Genomic DNA, 26,357 nt, shown 5'->3' on the forward strand with positions numbered 1-26,357 from the left:
ATTAGCATGCTAATAGGCTTTCAACTTGATTTGACAGACCTTGCTTCCCCCTGGACAGCCTCGAGTCAGGGAGTGGGGGTGTATACGGGGTAAATAGAGAGAAAGGGGAAAGGAGGGAGAAAAGGCAAAAAGGTTTATAAAGGGAGCAATGGAAGAGCGGTGTGGAGGAGTATGGAGGATATCCCCAATTAGCATGTGGGAGCTAAAGGGTTGTGATGGGAGAGGTAACCCAACCATGATAGATATGCCAACTTAGCAGTCACTCCTGCCCTCCCCTGTTAGACCCCCACAGCTGTGGACTTAAGAGCTCCTTTCTTCTAAAAGGAAATCAGAAGATAATCCAAAGTTTGATGTTGGGAGAAACTTTTGAAACTGAGGGGAAAGCGGGTCAAAAGGTTCCTAAGCTGTAAACCCTTCACAAAAGGTTGTGACAGAGCGAGTTCCTCCTCACCCTTCTGAAGGTATTTGTGACTTCTGAGCACCTTCCACGTGCATGACTTACCCTGCTGAGGAAAAGAGAGCGGAGCAAATTTAAATTTCCCCCAGGAAAACAAATATCTGCTGCAAATCAATAAGGTGGAAGTTAATCCTCTCATCTGTTCCATTCGGTGACGCTAATAGCTACCTGAGAGTGATTGACACTCCAGTCTCATAGTTTTCTTTAACATCAATTGTTGGAATTGTTTGGGGTTTTATTGGATCTTACGCCGAGGAAAATTGGCTGAAGATTTTTCTGGATATCCTGTTGAAAAACTCTGCTCAATTTCCGTCACTTTTAATACACGGAGTTCTCTGAGCGAGGCGGTAACGTTAATAACTGGGACACATCTGTTTGCTTCACTGTACATTTTCATTGTCTGGATGATAAAACTGAGTGAAACAACCAAGACAATGGGCCTCCTGAGACTTTATACTTTCTGTCATAACTCTAAAATACTCCAAAATGGATCAAATGGGAATAAATAGAAGACATAAATACTGAAGACTTGAGTGTCATAGGCTGCCGTCCATATCAAGGACAGAGCTGAGGTACATTAGCTGTCTCTGTGAGGAGATAATACCTTTGCTGACGACGGCAGCTGACCTTGAGGATTTTAAATGACGGTGACCCTGCTATCGTCCCTTGAACCCTGTTTCTTTGAGCTATAGATGTGCACGTGCGCTATATTTCATTTAACTGAACTGCGGTATTGCTTTGGAGCGGATTTGCTTACCATAAGAATGCAATTTTCAGCAATAAGGTCCTGGAACTTGGCAAGGGCTGCTGAGGGGAGCCTCTTGTTTTGTGCCAAAGCTCTGGCCCTGGATGATCCAAGGGCTCGCCCTGGGGGACAGCTCAGGGCTGGAACGGGCCAAAGTAATGTCATCCTGCGGAAAAAGTGATGAATCTGTCCTGGTCTACCCTTTATTCCACGAGGAGGACAGGATGCACAACAACATGAAGCTGGATAAGTGGCTTCAATGATGCATACAAAAGGTTAATTTATGTCTCATTAGCCGCTGCTAAATTAGCTCCTCATGATAATTCACTGGTAATTGAAAACCGAGTCAGGGGAAATAAACATGCTTTATTTGTCTTTGTAAAATAATAAGAAATCAGATTTATTTGTTAGGTGTGGAATTATAGAGCAGCTTTATAAATCAGGGTTTGAACCAACAACCTCACCGTAAAGACCTGACAAAAGAGTTATGTGTCCTCTTCTTTGTTGTGATCCGGTCTCCATGGTCTCTGTACACCAGAGATTTGGGCTCGGCTTGCTCGAGGAGCAGCGTAACATATTGGAAAAAAAAGAAGATAGTGTACGGAGCAGGAGAAAAACATACACTGAAGTGTGTGTGAATCCATAATAGCACCACTTAATGACATAAACTATCTTCTCTCGCCGGCGAAAAGAGGCTAGGCTTCCTCTGAGCCTCAGAGGGCCCGCTGTTACAAAACACAAGACGGTAGGGCTTTGACAGCTCCAAGTGTCTAGGGCCAGGGAAATAATTGATAGCAGGCTGCCTGCATCCAAGGTCCTTTAGCAGTAATTGCAAGCAGAATCTGACTCTCTGATCTCACCAGTGGTATTGGCTATGCCAGAACAGCCCGGCTTTGACAGATTGCCTTCCTGCAGTAATAACTTAGGCATGTTCCTTCCCCGTTTTCTCACACAAGGCCGCACAGTCCCGTCTCCACCGCAGAACTAGCCAGGCTTCATCAGTGATTATTTTGTGTGTATTTTCCTTCCTGCTCTTGGAAGATATTTTTCTCTGACAGGACACTCTTCACGTAATGGTTTTGCTGGCAGCAAAATGCCTCGTGCTCTTGTTGTCTGCCATAAGAGTTTGTAGTCAAAGTAGAAGTGAGTGTATTCATACATTCGCAAGGTGGACGCTGTTCGGCTGAGCGGCAGAAAAACAAGCTGATCAACTGAAAGAGTCCTTTTCATTCCCGTCGATCTTATGACGTTTATTAGCTGATAAATTAGAAAATTCCAGGTTTAAAAAAAAAACCTGGAGCCTTTATGGTCTTTTGAGGGGTTGTCCCACTCCCCAGCCCTCCTCCCCTTGACACCCCCCCCCCCCCTCCCTCCATACTCACTGTCTGCACTGTAAAGCACTCAGGGATTTATTGTCAGCTGGAGTTTCCTTGATGGGGTGTAATAATACTGCGCCTTTCTCACCCGCTAAGGTGGAAGAATCCCCTCCCTCTGCCGATGAGAGGACCCCCGCGGGCTGCCCTGTTTGCGCCTGTGTTCTGTGGCAGACTTATAAGCCTGGCAGCTCCACCCCATGGCTGTCCAAACAAGGTTTCTCAACAGGCGCTCAAATCAAAAAGAGCAGCGTATGGGGGCTGTGTGGAAGTGAAACGGCAGGATGTTGCCTTTGGTTATTTATTTATCTCACTTTTTGCAGACAGAAGAAAAGGGTTGAAAGCATGGGAGCTCCTTTGGTGTGCTAACATTTTTTTTTTTTAATATTTATTTAGTTTGGTGTTTTGACAGTAAAATGAATTGAATTTTTGCTACTTCTGATTACATTCGAGTAGGCTACATCTAGTGTTGTGCTAAAGCTCTCGTTGGGATTTGTAAGACTCAACGCTGACATGATTTCAATGACATACCATCTAGGAATGATGGAACGTAGACCAAGATGCATAGCTGCCTCCAAATTTGCAGCATTGTCAGGTCGGCAGAAATGCATCTGCATTTATTCAGATCCGGTCGGGGTGAACTGGTCCTGGCTCCTTGTCCTCTGTGACAGCCCGGTGACGCTGTCACGCTGCTCTGAAATGTCTAAACATAGACGTTTTAGAGGTGCTGGATGCAACGTGAAAATGTAAATAAACTTTATTGGATGCTGGGGTCGGGCTGAGGGTAGATTTATGGTCTTGGCATTCACCCTTGGGCCCATCCGTCATCCCTTTACCCCAACCAAGCCCCTCAGTCCCAACTCCTCCTGCTCTGTCCCTCCCCTTCCCGCAACTTGGATCACAAGACCCTCGGCTGAACTACAGCCGACCTGCTGGGCCAAGGGCAGCTGGGTTTTCAGGTGCCATAATAAGAACCGGTCAGTCCCCCCCTCCTTTAATGACGGTCAAACCTATCAGCAAAAGCTTTTCTCTCACCCTTCCTTTTCATCTTTATGACTTGTTCCCTCCCACTTCCCCATCCATTTCTTCATTCTGATGTTTGGAGAGACACTGACGGCAACGCAGAGACGATCCAGGAAGTCTCCAGACGCATGTCTGCTCTGACTTTTCTGATGCTATGTCATGTTAGCAAATTAGCAAGACACATGAGCCCTTATTACGATTTGCAGTTTTTCTGTTTTTGAAAGGGATATCCATTCAGCCGTTCTGTCCCAACACTTCTGGAATGTCTTGCCACCATTTAAGTCCTCTGTTAAATCTGATCAGTATAAGACTAATTACACTGATTCAGGTTTACACAGCAGACTTGATAACTGACCTCGCTACATGATTTGCGGCCACATCTCCCATCACGGCAGACAGGCAGCCACGTCGTATCTCATCCAGGCGCTGGCTCTGTGCACTTGTCGCTTCATTAGAATATGAGAGGACACCTGCCTTCAATGGCGGGAGGATCCGCTTTGATGGCGTGACAGTTTGACGGCCACAGTGGGAGCGGCACCGATAATCCCTCTGCTCATCTCGTGCTTTTTGGCCCAGCTGGTGTTCGGTCAAGGAATAAAGCAGCGGGCTAAGTCTTAATCAAACATCAGGGTTGGTGGTGGCATAAAGAGAGGGGTTATTGGGGGTTAAAGTGCGGAAGGGCACATTTAGGACAGGGATGAATAGACACAAATGGAGGATTAGGGTTTTTTTTGCCTACTTGCAAATAGGAGAGATTTAGCAGGCAGCTTTACAATAGTGAAAGAGTAAGTTATTGATTTTAGGAAAACAAGGAGTTGCTCTCTTCATTCTTGGAGCCTCTTTGAAGCCCATTCATGGTTCCCAGCTAATACCGACTTTCCGATCATTGTAACAGCTAATATTTGAATTACCCGTGCACATCTTCAAAGCACATTTCCCCAGCCGTCAGTTTGCATGCAGACAATATAGTTTTGCAGATTGTCCTGATTGGTCCTCCGTGCTGCCTGATGCAATTGGACACTAGCAGCGGTAAACAAGCGTCTGCAATGTCATCGGGCAGTTATGCGCCTCCAAAACGTCTCGGAAACACAAAAACACCTGACTGGCCTCTTACCACCTGATCTGCTTCTAACATTGCTGCGAATTAAAGCCAGATATGACCATTTGTCTCTCACATTAGGTCGTCCATCAGCTCCTGTAATGGCTGTCTGTCAGCAGCGTGTCACGTTACAATTTTGAATTTGAAGAACGGGTGAACAGGCGAGCAGTCGTCGCACAATTATGTTTTCATTTGTGAGGAATTGCTTTTACTGGCCCGGACAGATGAGCCATCATGCCTTTAAAAATAAGGGAGGTAACTCATTTAGAATTATAAACCCTTTTCTGTGTTTGTCACTTCTATTGATTTTCTTCCGGGCCCCCGTCTCTCAGTTTATATCGAGCCATGATATATACAGCTGAAGAGGATTTATTGCAGCTATAGGCTTTGCCTGCCGGCCCAGCCATTACACCCACAGACGGAAGGCAGGGGTCGGGGAGGGACGGTGGTGCAGTATTGGATATAGTTTAAATACCATAAAAGATTCTACTCATAGCCCGGTCAGAGCCTCGCAACACGGAATGATGCCGCAATCCTACGAGTAGCAGGTGGCGCTGCTTTAATGTCGGTTTAAACCCAAATTGCATCTCTATTTCCAGCTTTTTATAATCCCTAAATGAGATGATTGATCACCTGTTGGTCAGAAAATGGTTCCACTCCTGATTCAATGTGGGCCCGAGGAGAGGATCACGGAGCGCCGGTCGGGAAAACAGGCGAAAAGGAGCCTTATTGTCTCCTTTTTAAAAAATTCCTCTCCGTCGTCTGTCTCTTCCTCTCACCCCCTTAGACTGGGCTGTCAGGTGTGAGGAAGAGGAGGAGGAAGCGGCGTCTTTTTTCTTCTTCTCCCACCACTTCCGAATTACCTGCTGGGTCCGAGCTCTTTTATGCTCTTGTTGTGACAGGTAGATTTATAAGGCTTGAAATTTGTACAAATCAGTTGTCATTCAGCGGCAGCTGTCAATGTGTCAAGCTGTCAGGGCCTGCTGTGAGGGAGATGCCTTAGGGGGCTGAGTGAGGGGGCAACCGCCTAGAAAATAAAATGAGTTCAATCCGACCTGAGAAGCTCCTCTATTCCACAGGCCTGCCTGCCTGCCCCCGTGGAGACGCCATTGATTTCTCCTGATGTTGAGCAACAGCGCACCCAAAAAATGACACGCCACGCCATGCCTAACCCAGTCAGACTGCCATACACTGTGCCCCCCCCCCCCCCCCCCCCCCCCCCCCCCTGAACTGCAGATGCTTGTCATTCGCTGCTAAATTGCTGGAAATCTGTAATCTCTCCACGGAGCAGAACACCAGAGCCGTATTTAGAGATCGTCGGCGACGGCTGTTGTGTTTTTATTTGCCGCTTAAATAGCGTAACTGGAAATCTCTCCGAGGAACGAATGACAAGCACGTTTAAAGGCGGCTGTCGATTGTTGTCTTGTTTGCTTGTTTTCTCCGGCCTCGCCTCAGCGTGGGCCCGCCTGTGTGTGATTGGCGGGCCTGCTGGGGCAGTGATGGGCATGACAGCCTCTCTCAGTCAGAGGACCCCAGGTGACACACACCTTCGCTGTGCTTTATCCTTCCACACAGTCTTCACACAGGAATGGGAAAGACAGGTGCTGCAACCAGTGTGAAGTGTGTGGAAACAAAAGACAGCAGCTGACAGAGGAGCCGCGCCATCCGGCAGCACACACACGAAGGTGTGGGATGACACAAATATACTCGTATTCCCCTCCTGCGTCTTTGTGGCTGCGTCGCCGATGTTGTCACATTTCCTCTGCAGCTGCAGGAGGAGGCAACCCGGAATATTAATTATAACACATTATTAGCACATTGTCTGAAGTGCTCGCTCCGGTGTCCGTGATGATTGTATGACATCACGAGATGTCTAAATATATTCAGAATTCAGTAATTTCAAACGTTCCGCGTTCACCCGTGCAATAAGACAAGTAAAATCCTGAATTCCTGTGTTGCTAAACCTTTTCTGTAAACACTGGCCCTGAACCATAGTGTCAGATTGTTGTTAGAATTGTGTGGTTGTCTGTGACGTTGAGGCTTTTGTCACCTTTGCCTTCCTTTTTTAATGACCACAGGAGAAAAGACATCTCAGGAGCAAAACTGTTTGCATCAAGGTGTCAGCTGTGTTCACTTTCACACCTAGCTTGTCCGCGTTTGCTATGTGTAATTACCAGACCTGCTCGCCGCCAAGATGGACCAAACCGTCACAAAACAGTGGATTGAACCTATTTTTTATTTTTATTTTTTTAAGAAAGCTGTTGTGCTGTTTTTAATGTAGCACACGTGTGGGTGCAGGCAGAGACAAAGACGTGCATCGGAGCCGCTCGACTACACTCTAATTAGCCTGATGAGGTTTTGGGGGTATGTTTCCAACAGATTTATCATCGCTGCCTGGCAAGGTGGGGTGTCCAGAAATGGTTTCATGGGACACTGTTTGGAAGGTGACACTCACTCAGCCGCCCTGCAACAAGAGGTGAAATATTAATCAAAGTTTTCCAGGCAGCTATTAACAGCTGCTGGCCTTGGCCTCTGTGTAGCTCGACAAATGTGGGTGTGTGGGTGTGTGTGTGTGTGTGTGTGTGTGTTGGGCAGCAGCGAACAGCGAGCTAGTCCACAGAGAGATGAGTGTGATGCGTCTGAGTTTGTCTTGTAAAAATGCAGCTGTCCAGGACATGACAACTACAGCGTTACTGGGGCCATTATGGGGTGTAGAACATTTCCTGGGAAATGGTTTGAAAAATGAGAACGCAAGCTGTGCAGTATTAATTACACTGTCATCATAAACAAGTCAAAAAAACCTGCGAGGCTGGAGCTGTGCTGCTTCTCCTTCAGGAGAATGTTACGGCCCATTATTTTTTATTGTATTTTCTTCTTAGTAATTACACATTGGCTATATTTTTATGTAAATTGTGTGCCATTAGACCTGGTAACTTATTGACAGTGGCTCTGTGAATGAGTGCCTTGACCTCCGGTGACCTTTGTGACTCCAGCTTGTTAAATGTTGGCTATTTGTACTTCAAAGGTCCAGCTTTGGTTTGCAAATGAAAACTCCTTAAATGTGCTCCGAAAATCCCATTTTGTTGCAAATGAACAGTCCTTTGTTGGTGAGCTGTTGGCACACGTTAGGCAAACTGGTTCCCCATCATGAATATCTTAAACATGTCACCAGTTCATAAAGCAAGGGTCGCAAAAGGAAAACCATTAAGCTTCCTCATTTGCAATGGCAAACTGACGGAAAAAGAATTCTCACCTAACTTGACCTTTCTTTTGTTAGACATGTAACACGAGCCAGTGGTTCTGTTTTATATTCATCTTAAAATAATCGCAAATATCTTGATTTTTTTTCTTTTCTTTTTTTTTGGGGGGGGGGGGTATAAAGAGAAAAGGCAGGCTTTTCAACAGGCTTTTGTGTCTTTCATTAAAGGACTTATGCTGTTTAATAATAGGAAATCAATCTCCACCCCCGCCGCCTATCACTCTGTAAATCAGGCAAATTAACCAAAAATCTGAATAATTACAATCAAAGGAGCTGAAGCTGAAATGGGCTTCCTTCACTCAAGACGCCTCCCTGTGATTGGCCATAAATAAACCCACGCTGTTTCTGTGTGAGCCATAAACAGCCCAATGCTTCAATTAAGTAGAAATACAACAGTGACCCCCCCACCCCCCCTTTGGGCTTCTCTTCTGCTTTAGGAGCACAGAACATGTATTCTTACCAGTGTAATATCACAGTGTCTCAAAAAGAGATACTAAAAGTTTTTATTCAGGACGTCTGAGTCGTGTCACTGACACCTCGGCTCATCTGTGCGGGGAAATACAGTACAATTTATCAGGGCGCCTTTTCTCGCCTAATAAATCATCGGAACGGGGCAGACCATATGGCAGATAGGACCTTGGAAATGTGGCTCCGGCATGCGGAGAGTCAAGTTGCTGAAATCAGGAGCGATCACGGGCGGCTCCCCTCCTGTTGGCGCTGCTCGGCTCTTACTGAATATCTCCCACTTATTTTACACGCCATTTTCTTGTTCACCTTATCACCTCTTTGTCACTTGTTTTTCCTTTTTTCCACTCACCCGCGAGAAGCAGAAAAGCAATTCCTACTGGGACTAGATAGCTCTCTCTCTCTCTCCCTCTGTCTTCCTTCCCTGTCTTCCCCCTCATCTCCTGCACCCCCCCTCCCACACACACACACACACACACACACACTTGCTCCCCCTCCCCTCTGCCGAGAAGGTCCTGGAAGGTGCACTGACTGATGGGAGAGGATGATATATGTAGCGTCTGTGTCCCGGCTCTCCTCTGGCCTTTTGTCATTAATCATAGCCATTAGCTTTTCTCACTGCAGCCTTGTCTGTGCACGTCTGTGGAAAAAAACAGCCCTCTTCCCCTTCATATCCCACACCGAGAGGGCCGGCTAACACCACCGCCAGTGTCACGTGCCCACAATCTGCACACAACAACAGCTGTAATGTAGAGAATGGACATTATATCAGAATCGCTGTGGTCCCTCGCCCAGCAGGACGGGGAAGCGCAGAAGGAATCATCGAGCGGCTGTGAGGTGGAATTGATCGGCAGTATTGATCGCTGCAGATACACTTTCTGGTCCATTTACTGGTGTTGTCTCTGCCTTTCCACTGCAGTTTATTCCCTAATATACTGCCTGTTAAAATATGCACCCACCAGCACGCACAGGGAATAAAGAGAAAAACACTAATGTGACTCCATCTGTGCTGGACTGGTTTGAACTGGACTTAACTTTGAGCAAGGCTGTGCAGAGTCGGTTTGGACAGCCAATGTGCGAGCTAATGAGAATAAACAGCTGGCCACTGTGGTGACCATCCAGTGTAATAGAGATGTATGGCCACCGGCTCCTGCACGCCTACTCCTCTGGTCCCCAAACTGGGCCTGACAGATATACTAAAGCCTCATCAGTCCGGTCCCAGTCACAGCAAACGCATAGACCCGCAGACGTAGGCTGGCGCGCCTCAGCTGCCCGTACAACCACGCGCACGCATCCACCCACACGCCGGCACGGCGCCAGCACTTTCCACATTGCATCCGCAACCTTCTTTTTTCCTCATTTCCCTAACCGTATCATCCATACTGTACCTAATGAAATGATTGCACGTAGTTATTGCTGACTTATTATCTAGACACACAGCTTTATCAAAACGCTGCATTGATTTAGTGGACCGTGTCGCCCAGAAAACTCCAGGGATGTTTCATTTGCCAGGCTCTGCTATAACAGCCCGTCGCGGTATGCATTATGTATAGATAGACCATAGATAATTCAAAGGGGTGGAATTGCATGCATTACTGCGGCGCTGTAACCTCCCCGTCTCATACTGTCTATTATATTAGGTCCGTGCTGCTGTTTGTTTTGCACAGCGCCGGGATCCCATTACGGTGAAGTGATAAGAACCTACAGTGCGAGCCACGTGTACAAATTTGTGTCATAGTTTTCAGCTTTGATAAATCCCAAACACCTTATTCAGCAGGTATTTGTGTTTCCTCTCATTTGACGCCGTTTTGTCCACACAAAGAGGGAGCTCGCTCCAGGTGGCTCCGTGCCTCCCCTCCGGGTTTGCAGAGCGAGATAAGCATTTGTCTTCCCCGTTCTAAAGTGGCTGCTGTTAAGCCCCATACCTGGAAGATGACTGATTTTGACAATGCAATTTACATCTCTGTATAAAACAATCTCACACTGCGCCTGACGATTTACAAGGGATTAAACTGTTTGTCTCCGTCACAGGGTAACAGCACAATATTATCCGGGCTGCTGTGCCTATTCCAATACCACGTTGCCTTTCTTGTCCCTTGAGAGCAGAAAATTGATCCAGAATGCAGCGTGCGTCCCCCCCCCCACCCCCCCCCCCCCACCCCCACCCCTTTTAAAATTGCTACAACAGCTTTGCAGGACCTGCAATTATTGAAACATGCAAATGTCAGTAATTTCAATAAAACTGATATGTTAGTAATGGAAACGTCTGACTTACGGGGCGATGGCTACAGGATTTATGGCTGCATTATGGGAAAAAGGCTGAGATGACAGTTTTGCTGGGCTCTTCATCTCTCCCCTGCTCTCCCTTCGCTTTAAAGGCGCGGGTCAATTAGCGCCTGCCGCTGTTAGCTTTGCCAGATACTTATTTTCTGGGCAACGTTTGGGTTTAAAGCAGAGATTCTGGAGCCACTACCGACTCATCCTCTTACATTTGCGTGACTGTTCCACGATAGAGAGTATATCACAAAGCAGATTGATGGTAGACATGTTATATTTAAAGTGGTAAAACAGTTCTGTATAATGCAGAGGTCTCAGTCTGTCCATTATGGTATTCTTATCATCGTGGTGGTGGAGTGTTGGCTCTCTGTTGCCCTCAGGTGAGTCATTGCCGGGCCCGTCACCCTCTCTGCTCCTTACGCCATATGTCTAATTCTAATTAAATGACAATTAAGGGTCCCCACCGCTGCCTTTTTTCACACTCTTGGATGCTATCAGAGCTAGCAGAGCTCAAATGTTAAAGTAATGAATGCGTTAGTGCCTCGGTAGGAGCAGGAAGAGGAGGAGGAGGAGTGTGAAGAGTGACTGTGCAGTGCAGCCAGGTGTCCTCGTAGCAGCGACAGGGCTTGGTCACATTTGATTTGCATAACCTGCTAAAAAGCTATCATGGAGCCTGCACTTGATTGAATTTCACCTCAGTGAAGTGCTAATTAATAACACCGTGGCTCTGACAGGCCTTTATTATGTACAGGGGACAGGAGATGATGTCTGTATTAGCTGGGTCTCTGGAAGCTGCGGAATATAGAATGATGAATTAATGGAACTATGTCCCGACTCTATCATCATATCATTAGAACACCATTGACGATTTCACACCACAGGTAGGAATCTATAAAAATGTAATGATGCAGTGGGTTGGGTCCTGCTCTCTGTCAGTGCACAGGATGGATTCATGCACTCCTTTCTATTAACTTTAGGACAGGTTTGGGACTTGAAGACTCAACATATTTTTCCATCCCAAAAACATGCACCCGGGGTAATATGTTCAATAATATCGATGTATGAAGTGATTTCTACTGTTTGGTTGCATTAGCAGTCCTTCATAGAGCATTTGCATGGCCAACAGTAATAGATATTACTAATAAGAGGTTAAATTGACTTGGCCAAAAGCATTAGCATATTGCTAATAGCCACAAGATTAAAGCAATGAAACATACTATTTCCTCTGTGAAGTGAATTGTATAGTTAGCTGCTAATTTAGTAGCACTGAGGCTCATCTGACCAGGAAGACCAAAGAAACGGACTCACGAAAGAGGGGTCAAATGTCAAATTCTGAAACTGCAAACAGTATCGCAACCGGCACAATGATCACGGGATTTCCTATGACTTTTGGCATTCACGGCCTCCTTGTGATCGTCACCAAAGCCTTGTGATATAAAGACAGGCAACTTCATCAATCATGTTGTTGCCATAGCTACCCTTTATTTCCCAAACAAATCAGCATTGGCTCCAGTCGAGCCAGTCCGCCAGATGGATGCGTCAGAAAACAGTATCCTAATAGAAAAGCTCTGATCCTGCCTGCTAATTTAGGATGATACAGCTGGAAAAGTGAAATCCTTCAAAGATGCTATCACAAACTGTCCGATCGGCACGCTGTGTTGTTGCCAACGGCGATTACCCCCATAGAAACGACCTAACTGTGTAAATGACCACTGCTGCTCGGTGGATATCGCATTTCCTGAATAACTTATTAGATTAAGAGGCCGCGCCGTGAAGAGATTGGAAATGACGGATGAAGAAATCCTGCCCAGATTCCTCCGTGCGTCCGACCAGAAGAGGGATCAGTTGACTAATACAGTGAATTCCGTTTGTTTATTACCTTGAACTCTGCTTTTATTAAAGACAAGTCCTTATTGTCAAAGCTAAGTGTACTTTCCTGCCATGAATTACACTTCAGTGTTGAAACAGATACAATAATGCAAACATTTCTCTTTTTATGTCTTTTATTAAGACGCTATATAAGTGCACATTTATTAGATGCGGCGCTACTGTGCGGAAGAAAGATGAGCATATTCTTCAGATAAAGAATCCCATTATTTTGGTTTACTACTTATTCAAGGTCATACTGTATAATAGCAGCACACCCACTTTCACAGTGTTCAATGCTTATTGCTCTAAATTAGCTCTCCTAAATCATAGTGGCCTTTCAGATAGGACGCCTGAGAGTCCTGCATGTGTTAATGTTGTACACACCCCACTATTCCAGCTGAAGCAGGGCCGCTCTTCATCATTCCATGAAACAGGGAAATGCCTGTGGGTAATGAGACTGACTGCAATTGAAAATAACTTATGGTGCTAATATTCTATATCTGCGCATAACCAGGGCTCGACAGGACGCCATAAACACACACTAGGGTGTGTTTTCCAAACATCGTTCTGTCATGCATATTATTTCCCTGTGTGTCTTCACGGTGCTGGTGTAATTGTCGGGGCGGCTTGATGAATTGCATTTGATATGTCGCAGCGGATTCTCGGCGGATTTCCTCTCTTTATCGCGGCGTAAGCCGTTTTCTATGGTCGGGGTGCGCGCGGCGTGTGCTGACGCGAGCCTGTGATCCGGCTCCAGGTTGTTAGGCTATCCTATGAAATGAGATGTGTAAAGGCAGCCGCTGGGAGACAGCGTCCTTGTGACGTGCACTATTATCATAGCCACGCTGCGGACCTCCCAGAGAGTCATTTGTTCAAATGAGCTTGAGTCATTATTCTTTAGAGCCCTTGTTGGAGCTCATGGATCTCGCAGGCGGAATCAGGTGTAAGCATTCAATACTCCACCTCTGGAGTCCATCCTTCTTTGCTCAATACCCTTTTTCCCCTCTGTGTAACACAAAGACACGCATAATGGGAACTGCAATCTGATAAGCGTTTCTGCATAGTAGCCCTCCTCCGCTCTATGCATCACAACAGTGGGAGTGTGTGTGTGTGTGTGTGTGTCAGAGTGAGCAGATCAGAGCAGGGGGAGCTTCGGTCGGGATTGAACCGGGCTGTCTGAAGTTGATTAATCGGCCTGTGAGGGTGAGAGACTCCCGGGCCAGGCAGCGGGGTCCATCCCCGTGGCATGTGATGCTGATTGGCTTTGTCCTGCGCGTCTGCACTGGAGGAGCGGACATTAAGATTAAGTGATGCTGTCGTGTCGGAGAGCACTGCACTGCATCATTCTGGGAAGAGACAGCTGTGCTGCTTAATCCTTCATCACCAGGGGAGAGCTGCCAGGGCCCAGATATACAGCCAAAGATAACCCTCCATAACTTCTGCTAAAGATCAGGAAACTTTGAATTCACATCCATCTGCTCGGCCGTGTTCAGAACCCCCCCTTCCCCTCCCCCCCCACACACACTCGCGGTGAAAGGTGCTCTGGATGAGCGCTAAATAAAAGGGAGGATCAAGTAAAGATGGTGACAAATTAAAGGACCGGTAGCATGGAGGAGCTAAAGAACGGCTAGCCTCCCCCTGTTTTTAAATGAATGACAGAAATTGCCGTCTCTGTTCACCACAGCAATAATATCCAGAATGATGACACGTACTAATGTGCTATTTGTGTCTTCAGCCTGGTTTGGTGTGGAGGAGGGCGAGCCGGGTGCTGCGAGAGCGGGAGATAAATGGCGGGCGGCGGCCGAGCGGCTGACTGATTCCTCCTGCACGCAGCGATGGGTGGCGTCAGCAGGTTTCACACTGCTGGCCTTTGCATGTTTGCAGCCGGCTTGATGCAGCTGTCAGCCCCTGATTGATGAGTATCATCATTTAAAGTGTAAAAGAAAACGTCTCTGTGAAGGGAGACATGATGAAGTGCCGCCTGCTGGCGCTCTCGTAGATACGCCCGGCGCTTCCTCCTCCCTCACGCCCGCCTCCCTGCTCCTCTTTTCTACTCGGCTGCCCCCTGTCCATCTCTGCGCCTTTCTTTCTTCTATGCTTCTTTCTTCTTTCTGTACATCCAGGCGCCTCCCTCGCTGTCTGCTCTTCTTCTCTGTTCCTCCCACTTTTGTCCTCCTCCACCACCTCAACGTCTCACTACTGCCCCCACCATTTCCACCTCCGATTCCCCTCTTTTATCTGACTGGCTTTTTTGTCGGTGTCGTCCTGGCTTTGATTCTTCCTCTGAACTTCCCTCCTGCCCGCCGCATGTCTTCTGTTTACCATCACCGCTGCCTCAGATCATATGAAATGTCAAATTTCATATAGCTCCCCGGAGCCGGCGCATCCAGACGCTGGCGGCCGCGTGCCTCCGCAGCAGCCACCACAGAGACGTATTAGTTCCGCTGTCTTTTGCAACGTGATATCTTTACATTTGCCACCTTGTTAAGTTTTGATTAATGCGATTCCATTTCAGCAAAGTAATTGGCTTGGCCCTGTTGCGAGCGATACACGGGCGCGGCGCCGGAACAAACGCCACAACATGGTAATGAGGCAATGAGTTTGTTCTGTGGTTGTTGGCAAGTGACAGTTATTAATGATTGTTATGATAAACAGACGAGTGCGGGGGGGTGGGGGGTGGGAGGATGAGCCGCGCCAGACTGACAGTTTAAAAATAACACGCACCGGAAAGTACTAACGAAGTAATACGGCGTTAGGAAAACAATCATGCAGGTTGTCAGAGGAAGAGGTGTAATTACAGCGCTACACCGGCCTGCCTGGGAGGAGGAATATGCACTGACGGTGGAGAGCTGAGTGATATATAACTTTAATTGGATCATCTTTTCTGGCCCCCCCACCAGCACATCCTCTTTTTTTCTCTGAGAATACAAAGGAGGTCTCTGCTCGCAGCTGTGTTATGATAGGTTTGGTCTCCTGTGAAGGCTAGTGACCCCGTGCAAATGGCCGCGCGGCGCCGGCCGCCTCGGTGTTTGTGCGGTCCCAACGTCGTGCTGGCGCTCTCCTCGGCGTCATCAACGTGCGCGCGAGCACGTTAAGTTGTGTAAACCCGAATGCATGTTTTGCATTTCCATGGTGTGCACAGATGGATGTGGGAGTTTTTGCTCTTCGTTTTGTTTTAGATATCGATTAAATGCCACGGATTTGACTCGACCAGCCGATCCGGTCAGCTCGAGTGGATCCGCCGCTGTGGGGATGTGTTAAACTTGGCCGCCCCGTCTTGTCGAGCCTGAACTTTTAGTGACATTTAAACTGTACCGGTCCGCGGCTGTCATGCGGCGCTCGGTTTTGGAATGTGATGATCAGATGACTCCAGCGACCTCTGCGTGAACCCTCGCCTGGTGTTGATTTAGTGAGGCGCGTAGATCAAAGCCGTCCCCCCCATCGGCTTTTGTCAGTGGGCCGTTGGTGCATAGGCCCCAAGTGTTAATAAAACCAATCCTACACAGCGCCGCGCAACTGACAACATGCTAACAGTGCAGAGGTCAGGACAGTGATCAGCACTGAATTTGCAAGATTTAACAGTAGTTTTGCATTAGGTGGCCTTTTGTTACCCTTCAGTTTCGTATTATTCATGCAGCAGAATGTAGATCTTCAGAAACACAACCTACTCTGCTATTTTAAAGTCTTTTAATTGACTTTCATTCCATGTTAAGCTGCGGGGGATTTATCTTTCCTTAATTACCTCGATGACGCCAGTGAGCCACTCGGCCAAAGACGACATTAATCTCTAATTGTGGACACTACTGTTTCCCTTCTAAGGTTGATTACCTGTGGAAGTAGCTCGGAATGGCCTCATGAATCAAATTATGAATTCAATGTCAGTGTAACCCTAAATATAACGCCGCTATCTCCTAGCTGCATTCTTCCTATCTGGGCGAGGTTGTGAAGTGTGCTGGATGGGGTTTAAAGCCTTAATCCCACAAGTCAATATTTCATTTTCCTTTATTCATTCAGATCTGGGTCTGTCTGTGGAGGCTGACGCTCAGAAAACTCCACACTGATGTAGTTTGATTTTCAAATAAACTTGGGGAAAGAAACAGTATTGGGATTTATACTTGGCAGAAAGTGGCGTAGCTGGAATTTTGGGTCCTATGCTATCCATTATCTAGGTTTTCCAACACCCTGTCACCGTTGACAGGTGGATTACAATTTTTCTTTTACAGAACAATTGAAATGACAGCGGTTTGACAAACTTGGATGGGACAAAGCAGACGCGAGATTCCAACAGGAAACATTGCCAACATTTGTGTGTGCCGTGCGTTAGGAAGTGAGAAGCCCTGTTTTCTGTCTTGCTCAGGAGTAAGACTTTTCCAGATTGTCCAAATATGCAGGACTGTGTTTGATGAACGAGGGCTTCAAACTGCTTCAGCACAAAGCCAAACTCCCCCAGCTGGATACACGCAAGACCCCGAGAAACATCAAAACCACAAAACCAACTCAGATAGGAGTAATGGCGCTAGAATTTAAACAGAGATATTGAGAGCGTTTTGTCTCGGGAGTGGGTTTACCACCCAAACGGCGCTGTTTTGGCTCTGGTCCCATTTCCATGCCGCTCGCTTCTTGGAGCTGTCATCCTGATTCTCTTCATAGCTCCATCCTTTTTTCTTTTTGAAGGCTGTGATTCCTGGCCATATGGAGCCCATCCCTTTGTCTTCTGCGGTGTTATCACGTCCCACGGCCTCTGGTGGAGGCTACGTTAGCATGTGGCGCGGCTCAGTGACTGTCAGCCCTGGTTGTCCTCCGTTTGTTGACACAGTAAGCTGGGCTCATACTGTAGACCTGATGTTGGGACTCACTTACAATTAGCTTGAACGCACCCTGACAAACGGGGCCTGCTGGACCAACAGACAGCTGTTTTCACTGCAGATATTTCATCTTAATTTAGACGAATACTTGGACGGGTCTTTGTTGTCGCGCGTGCGGGTTGTATACAGGAAGTAAAAGAAGATGGCGCCTGCTCTCTTGGGGCATGTCTCAACATTTTCCGCCTCCTCAGCTTCACACAGCGACTCCTGCCCCCACGGAAGCCCCACCAAGCCCCCGTGCCTTCATAATGAGTTTAGTCTGAGCTGCGTCCTTCCGCTGCCAGTGATTATTAGACACCAGATTGAGCTGAAGACCTTTGTCAGCTATTTCTTTAATAGCACCGTTAGCATGAGTACTTGATGACAATCGCATTAATCTATCATCATAAACCCAATTATGTAGCACGCATACATCATGTAGCATTAACTGTTGCTCAGCACTCGTGTTTTTTATACCATTACGCAGGAAAGAAATGCCTTTTTCAATTTTTTTGTGCTCCTTTTCCAGCATAAATGGCCAGATCCCCAACAGCCGCTCTGTATTTATCTAATGTCCGACCCGATGAGGACATCGGGGGCGGCCATGCAGACATGAGACGGCAGAATGAGCAGAAGTTGTCTCTGCTCACTGGACTGAAGTGACACCTGTCCCAAAGCCGGCCCCCAGTCACGCGCCATGTTGGCGTTAATCTTTTTGTCACATGACTGGGAAGATCACAGGGTGAGCGTGGGGCACCTCAAGTGGGTCTTGTATATTATTCTCTTTTTTGTATTAATATTGAAACGGCGCCGTTGCTGGAACGCTGCCCTTGCTTTCAGTACCGTTGTCACAGCATCTGCTGGAGATGTTGTCATCCGTCCAGACATTTGGACAACGTTCGTGACAGCTCTGATGCAGCATCGGCCTGATGCGTGGACGCCAGTGCAGGCGGTGGGATGCATTAAAGCTGCTGTAATACGAGTCCAAGCCGGTCGGTTACAGGATGTGCTGATGGGATCTGTCTTAGAAATGACTGCGCTGGGAGTATTGATGTTGATTGATTTTTTTTTTTCTTTTTCTTCTCTCCCTCCCGTCTAATGGGTCATCTTAGGTAGGTCGGTCTTAATTTTCAGCGGCTGTTCTGATATGCTATAGCTGGGAAACGCAGCCCGTGTCTATTATTAACTCCACACGTTTAAATAAAAACAGGCTGAAAACCTTTTTCTTTCCTCTCTTCCATGCTTACGTGATGCTCCGCTGGATCCTGTTCAATGATGATTGGCTTATTGTCTTCACAAAAGGTAAGCTGTTATCCAGTTACCTGAGGAAAATAGATCCTCAGAATGATGCACGCTCACTTCTATACCTAGCTCCATCTGCAGACCTATAAAGTCCATATCTGAACCATCTGGTTACCTTGTTTACCGTGCGCAGCAGCCGCGTGTGCTTATTAATCATGCTTACACACGCATCTTAATTACTCCCAATGTAGCTGCTCCCTCTAAAACCCAGGAGATGACCTTTCTTTCTCTGTTCCTTTACACCATTAATCATCCATAATCAACACCCTCAGAGTCAAGGAGAGGGCCACATGGAGCCGCTGAGCGCTGCCCACAAACCGCTGTCACATGTACACTCGGATCTTTATTAATGGGCCACACATGGACAGGAGGAACACAGAAATACCCCCAACATGAGCAGCCACTGTAGCACAGCTGCTTAAATGCAGTGGTTGAAGAACGCACCTCATAACGCCACGTCTCCTTCCACCTGAAGGTCCATTTTTTTCTGTTAAGCTTTGTGTGTCACTTGTCTATTAGTCTGATTTCCTTTGATATCCACCATGAAACCAGAGGAGCATGCCCACAGGCCCAACAAATGGAGTTCCACTTATGAACGGGATACTCTGACATTCATGGCCAACATGGATTCATCATGCGACGGCCAGTCTCATGGCTGCTGTGTCACGGCTCATGTGTCTAAGTGTCTCAGCGAAGTGAAAAAAAGAGGAAAAAGGAACTCGGGCGTACGAAGCTTTTAACATTTCAGATCATGTTTAGCCCTGCCAATGGCAGACTGACAAGCAGAGTTTCAGCCGGAGCAGGTAACTGACATGCCTGGCTCCCCTGCCCTCCCCCGCCCCCCCCCCCCCCCCCGCTGACTGAAAGCTTAATATGTCATTTGTCAGTCAAGGATGGGCTTCCATTCAATCACGGCTCGGCGTCCGCCCAAATGCCAGAAGCAGCTTCGATTTCATGCTAGTGGAATTCGCACGCAGCCGGCCCGGCTGAAGTAATATGTTGATGGGAAACCACCGGCCTTCATTACCGCTGCCTTCATTTCACTCAAGTGGCGGATCAATTAACCTCTGATCGCTACGGCTGATCTTTTTTCAAACAAGGGCAGTTTTGGTATTTCTGGGCCATTTGATCATCCTACAGCCCTTCCACGCAAAAGGACAAAATGCCACTTCAAAGTTCTATAATAGTTTTATGACTGCCCTCAAATTGCTGCCATAAATTTTTCATTCTTTTTAATTTGCTGTCATAAATCAAGGCTGCTGTGGGCTCTCCGCTCCAAATTGGATTGCTCCGTAGTTTTGGCATTAGGCAATCTGGCGTAGGATATCTGAAAAACAGACAGCACGGAAGGTAGTGCATTAATTTAGCATTAATTTAGAGCCATAAATTATGCACTTACTTTTATAATGTCAAACCATAAATAATGTTGATGCATCGGGAGCTGCAACACATTACCCATAGAAATTATGCATTTGAGATGAATGAGGGTGCCATGATGGGTAATAGATCTCCACAAATGTGATCTATTTAAGTTCCTTCACCAGAGGAAATGAAGATTCAGATTTAGGACGCCTGTGTTCGGATGCTGGTTGACATTCGTGAAGCTCACCACGTAACTCCGTTTAATTCTTTTTTTCCCTTCCACACATTTTACTGTCAGACTTTAAACTTTTCAGTCGTTTTTTGACTCTGTCTGGTTCCGATAAGAATTTTTTTTACAAACCAACAAATTTGTATTCTGGTAGTAGGGGAAGGTGCCAGAACACCTTCAGAGCATTGCCGAGGTACCCTTGAGCAAGGTACCGAACCCCCGTATGCTCATATTAGGCCCCTGCGATGAACTGGCCACTCACACAGATGTCGCTGAATGACAGGAGGTGAGGTTGGTTGGCCAAGTTGACCTAGCATTAGCAAGCAGCTAATGGCCCAGTATTGTGTTTTCATACCACCAAATTCCTCTTCAAGCAGAACCTTGTATTTCCAGTTGTGTCGTTAGTATTAATTATCTCCAGAGAAGCTTATATGGATAGCTCACTCACTCGTTCAGTTTTCCTTGATCATATCGACAGGCCTTTCTCAGGCAGTCGAGGCGAATTCTGTGATCAATACAGCAGCACTGGTGCTTATTATTGTGATAATCCTCGTATGTGAAAACTGGCAGAAGAGACTCGAAGATCATGGTGATTTTCCATGGAGCAGAAGTCCATTTGAAGATGGAAAATATATATTTATTCATGGGAGATGACTGAAATTAAAATGCCTTCTATACTTTAACCTGTAAAAATACTGTTTTTTTAAAAGTAGTGCTAATTATTAGCCACACCACAGCACTATATTTTGGGTAGAGTGAAGTACTGTCTCACCCGTGAAACAGCAGTATTAAAATAAATGCTCATTAAGTGTCATTAAATTTATGAGCGTCTCAGACGGAGGCCCCGTTTCTCTATGTGAGCGTGAACGAGCTCGGGGTGCACAGGGTGGTCTTGTGTACACTTTAAATAGACTTGTCACATCAGCTGAACAGCAAACGTTATGAGCCATGGCAAAGTGATTAAACAGTACGCCAAAAAAAGAAGGAGCGCCAGCCGTCCTGCGTGAATTGCTTATTTATCGCCATTGACGCCCTGTTTCTCTGGTGATACCGATGGAAGCCCGTCGGACGGGCACAACACTTTCAGCCATTGTTTCCCATTGACCTCATTTTCTTTAAGGGGATAATGAGCTCTGACACTAACGGTAAACATCTCCCCGGGTTTCGTTACCCTCTGTTTGCCATCATAAATCCTTCCCACAGCAGACCCCAAACTGACCGCGCATTTACAGCCCAGTACAGTAGACGCCTGCTAGCTAAACAATAGAGTGGGCGGGGCTTACCGTTCAGCCCTGAATTCTATGGTTTTGGGGGGTGGGGAGTATTGATCTGACACTGACTGAATCAGCTGTGTCAATAACCTGACATTTTAGCTGCTCGCCAAGCCGTGGAACCACGTGAGGTCATCTGTGCTACTGACACTATTTGGGGAAAATGCTCCCAAGAATGGCGTTCAGGCCTTTCATTGGGTGGAGTTGGATACCCTACCGGTTAGGCTCAGCATGTTTAAGTTATTTTTAAGTTTGTTTTTATATGTTTAGAACTCATAAAGAGCAGGCCAAGGCCGTAAAAAGTATATGATGGAGACTTTATAGATGTTGATACAGTTAGTATAGCGGTTGCTGTAAAAAGACGCTATATTCAAAGTCCAACCCTTTGCTGCCCTTGCCACAAAGTCAACAGACTGTCTGGTTGGAGTCGGTGTCCCTTCCCCCTTGATTTAAGCCTGCACTTACCAGAACCCTGCAAAACTGTTGGTCCTGTCGTCCTCTGAGAGCTGTCACTCTTGTGTGTAATTTGGCCCGCCAAAGGAAGAAAGCCAACTCAAACCGTGAATAATGAGCGGTTGTTAGCTTTTGAGACAGAACAAGCAAAGCGAAACACAAAACACTCCAGCGAAAGAACTGTAATTACCCACAAGCCCGTGAGTGCACTCTTGGAGGGATTGTTATTGTGTGTGAATGACCTTTCATGTCTTTGGCGTTCTGCTCTGTGGCTCCAACTCTGACTGTTGAAGTCATGTAATCATGTAGCAGAAGGAAATAAAGACGCAATTTATGAATGATTCCACAATAGGTGGCTTTCAAAAATGACTTTATCACCCTCTCATAAAAGTATTGGTCTGTGCACTTTTTGTACTTTTGGGCCTTTCGTGCACGTCGAGAAGCAGCTTCTTTGAAAGAACAACGTTCGTGAAGCCAAACCCGTGGGTCAAACACAACCGTCTTTAAGAGACAGACTTCCAGATTTTAGCATTAGCTTTTGTTTGTCGATTCTCACTCGGAGACCACCCGTAGGAAGACGGATGGTGGGTGGGTCCCTGTGTCCCAGTCATCCAGCCCTCCTCCTGCTTATCCACATCTTCAGAAGTCCCGGAGACAAATGGAAAGATTAGACGGTGACCACAGGGTGACAGATGCTGCAGAGCAAGCAGGAGCAGTGCTGCAGGAATCTCCGCTTCCAAGCCGAGCTGCCACAGACTGACTTTTCAAAAGGGTTATTCCATCAGTCAAGTAATTAACATGATTTATGGCGCTCCGATGACGGCTAGAGAGACAACAAAAGGGGTCGGGCAGTTCCTCCCCCGAGGCGATGCTATCAGGTGTTTTCTGCTGTGCTTGCAATGCAGTAAGCACGCAGCTGTAAATCCAGTCATTCTGCATCGACGACAATCGGCCCTCCCCTCTCCGCTCCTCTTTTTCCTGTTCTTCACGACCCCCTTCCTCTTCACTCCAGGAGGTCACAAGTTCACAGCCCGGCCTTAACTGTTAAAACCTGGCGACTGAACTTCTGACCTCCCCTAGTTTAAAGGGGAGCACAGTCAACAGTGTTTATACAGACTTCGCATTAGGGCGGGACCATGCAGCGGCCAACACAGACCCAGGGGTCCCAGCAAAGTAAAGACTGCCCCTTAAGGCCGAGGAGAGGTATGACCCGTGATCAGAGCTGAAGAAGGTGGGCTCCATTAGCATCAAGCTATTGACAACACAACACAAAGGTTGTAGCACCTACAGGCTAACCTGACAGTATGGATCCACTCGGACTTGACGGGCACCTTCCTAGCTTGTGGTCAACAAAGTAATTCATAAGGAGAGCACGCACACTTTCACCCCCCCTACCCCCCCACTTTGTCTCCTCCGTGTTCTGTAACCCCTGTAAAAACTCAGACAGTTTCTCAATGCGGCCCGTCTCCCTAGTTAAACGAGAGGGGGGGGGGTGGGGGGGAATGAAATGTCTGCAAGCTGATTTTATAATCTGATAAAATATGGCATTTACCATGGAGTGATTTAGTACCTGTCACAGTTGGTGACGCTAACACGGCATCAGACCTTCAACGGCAATTTCAAGTTGTTGTTTTGAATTTGAAATCACATTTCTACAGTTTATGATTGGGGGGGGGGGGGGGGTTCTCATTCAGTCAACAGGTGCTGTTATTTGTCAGCTAGAGAACATTAGTCCAGGCTGGGATGTTGGGTCCATTACTGCTGAGTGACTAGCATGAGGCAAAACAAAGCCTGAGTGATTCATCTCACTCGCACAAATATTGGTTCAGCTAAGCCAGCATTGTTTTGGTCTAATCAGGAGGAGCGATCGAGGTTGTAAGTGGCAGGTCAGGGGTCTGGCAGGACGGTGTTTGTGTTGCAGCTTCTAAGCTTCTAACTTAAACTCTCGTTAGCAAAACAAGCCTGGCTGAGCGGTGAGGAATGTTGGGCTTTGTTTGGAACTGCAGCCGTGACGGGATTGATCGAATTCTGGGTTCAGACTCCGCTGTACTTCCCGTCCATGCTTTTCTTTCCGACGTCTCCTTGTTCCAGAAGACCTGGTTGCCTAAAGGAATGGCCTCTGTCAACTTTCCCTCCTCTCCACCTTGACCTAGTTGAGGGAACAGAAGGCCGCCCTCGCCTCCGTGCTTGATAATCCATGTCATTCCAAACCATTTTAAGTTAAACTAACATGTAGAACACGTGTAGCATGGCATCCACCATCAGACAGAAGGGTCAAGACAACACGATCAAAGGATTTGAGGACTTTTAAGAAGTCCTCCAGGTCATGCAAATAATCTTATCAGCACCGGGCTGGTTATTAAACACTGCTGGGTTTGTTCAGCAGAACTGTCAGCTGGAAACCCAACCAGTCCTGAAGGAAACCGGGCTGCATGAAGGTAGTGTTTACATTTGTTTACATTAGAAAGCCACCATATTTGGTTTTTGACTGAGTTTTGATGGCATCCCATCTTCATTCCAGCACCTATATGAGGAACATCAGCTCTTGGTTCCGTCTCATCCGTTGTTCCCTCCTCCCCTCAGCGTCCTTCGCTCACCCTCTGAACTCTCTGTGCACTTTGGCCCTTCGGTGACAACTTCTCAGGAATCCTGACCTTTATCTTTTTTTTTTACAACTGTATGGAAATTGTCCCTCACTTCATGCCTAAACCTGGAATGCTTGTTTGACCCTGCATCCATCTTCCCAGAGGCCTCCTTCAGAACGGGTCACAAAGTTTTACAAGAGCTTTTGAGAGCTAAACTTGGGCTGGGACCCAACACAGTGGTTGAGTCCCGACCACAAGACCAGATCTGAGTGTTTTATCTTTTTTCTTTTTTTTAATCATCTCCATTCTTTCTTTTAAACTGGTTTAAAATGAACAAAAACCACACTGTTCATTAAAATAGATGGTTTCTTAATATCCTTTGAAAAACACACATGTCCCATTTTAAGACTATAAAGCTCTGCCAGTCTACAAAAAAATAGGTTATTTATGAAATTAACCAGATTTGAACCTACTTAATGTCAGTAATTATCTATCTTTAATTATTGATTACTTATCGTTTGAGAATGTGATTAAAAACCATCAATATGGAGAAATTAATATCCCTCAATCACCCCAATAGAATTTTTTCCTTTGTGCAATTCTTTACGCATGAATGCGGTTGATGTTTATCCATGCGCGCAGATATTTGTGCATACATTATATTGTGTTTACCCTGCGTGTGTCTGCAGGAGGAGCAGTCTTTAAATGACAGTGTTTGATCAATGGTGCCAGGCTCTGCCCTTGGTTCTGTTTGCCTTTTGCTCATCAGTGCTAATGTGGGCTGAAATATCTGGGTAACAGAAATTGATATAATGATGGAGTGCGCCTTATTATTTTCAGGCTATCACATTGGAAAACTTCTGAGGGAAAGCAAAATGTCTGGGAAATATTATGAGCCATTTATCAAGCCCGCCTCATTAGCATAGCGCCCACAGAAACACTAACAGAAATCTAAATAAAAGTGGCCGATTGGGAGTTGGTCCCATTTTCTCTTTTAGCTGAGAAAGCCTTCCTCTGACCTTGACTCCGGTGCTCAGTGGCTCCCACAAATGCTTCCTCTGCCTCAGCTAATAAGCAAAAATCACGCACGTGTTTGTCTACTACACCCATTCAAATTCTGACGCCCCTGGCCCCCAGTGGCGTGACTGGTTGAGTACATTTTTGATCAGCCTTAAATGTCCTCAGTGGTCCGACAACAGTGGCAAAGCTATATTAATTAGGAGGTGACTGCATGCTTCATTTTTCCTTGTCACGTCGCGCTGGCTCCCCAGAGTACGGTGACAGGAAGAGGTGGTGGGGTCCAGATGAGGTGCACCACGCTCTGCATCCAGCAAACCCATATAATGAGTTTCCTTCCCCCTTCAGCCACTGTATGCACGGTGATATACAACTTGCAATTAAGCATGGCTTGGTGATCCAGTGATTAATGTCTCTGGCGCTGGCTATGAAGGGACTGGGAGAGTCCCAGACTCTGGGACCGGCTGCCCCTCGGTTGTTATTCCTATCATGCTTCTGCTGCTTTCTCTCCTCTCCTTTTGCCACAAGCAAACTCTCTCTCTCTCTGTCTCAAGCAGTCTCCATTACAGGGAAGATGGAGAGGACCATTTGCAATTCAGTAACCTTTATGACAGTGCACTCTTTAATAGGAGGCCCCTGTTTCCTGTATGTAGATTCTCTCTGGGTGGACGTGACATATCTGATTTACAACACCCCAGTGCTGTTTCATTTGCTGCTGTTGAAGGCT

At 46.7% G+C, this 26,357-nt stretch overlaps 1 protein-coding gene across 3 annotated transcripts in view; it reads left to right on the plus strand.

Moving 5' to 3' along the window:
* The window catches only part of lrmda (leucine rich melanocyte differentiation associated), a 141,628-nt gene that overhangs the window by 14,872 nt on the left and 100,399 nt on the right, over positions 1–26,357 (plus strand). Inside the window, exon 1 of one of the 3 annotated variants that reach the window (XM_029834802.1) lies at positions 15,051–15,151. The exons of the other annotated variants lie outside the window; for them this stretch is intronic. Coding sequence (XP_029690662.1) covers positions 15,066–15,151 — 86 coding nt within the window. The 5' untranslated portion in view covers positions 15,051–15,065. Of the gene's footprint in view, positions 1–15,050; positions 15,152–26,357 lie in introns of those variants that run through there. 3 annotated transcript variants of the gene reach the window in all.

Source organism: Takifugu rubripes, chromosome 4 (assembly GCF_901000725.2).
Source record: "Takifugu rubripes chromosome 4, fTakRub1.2, whole genome shotgun sequence".
Classification (NCBI taxonomy): domain Eukaryota; kingdom Metazoa; phylum Chordata; class Actinopteri; order Tetraodontiformes; family Tetraodontidae; genus Takifugu; species Takifugu rubripes.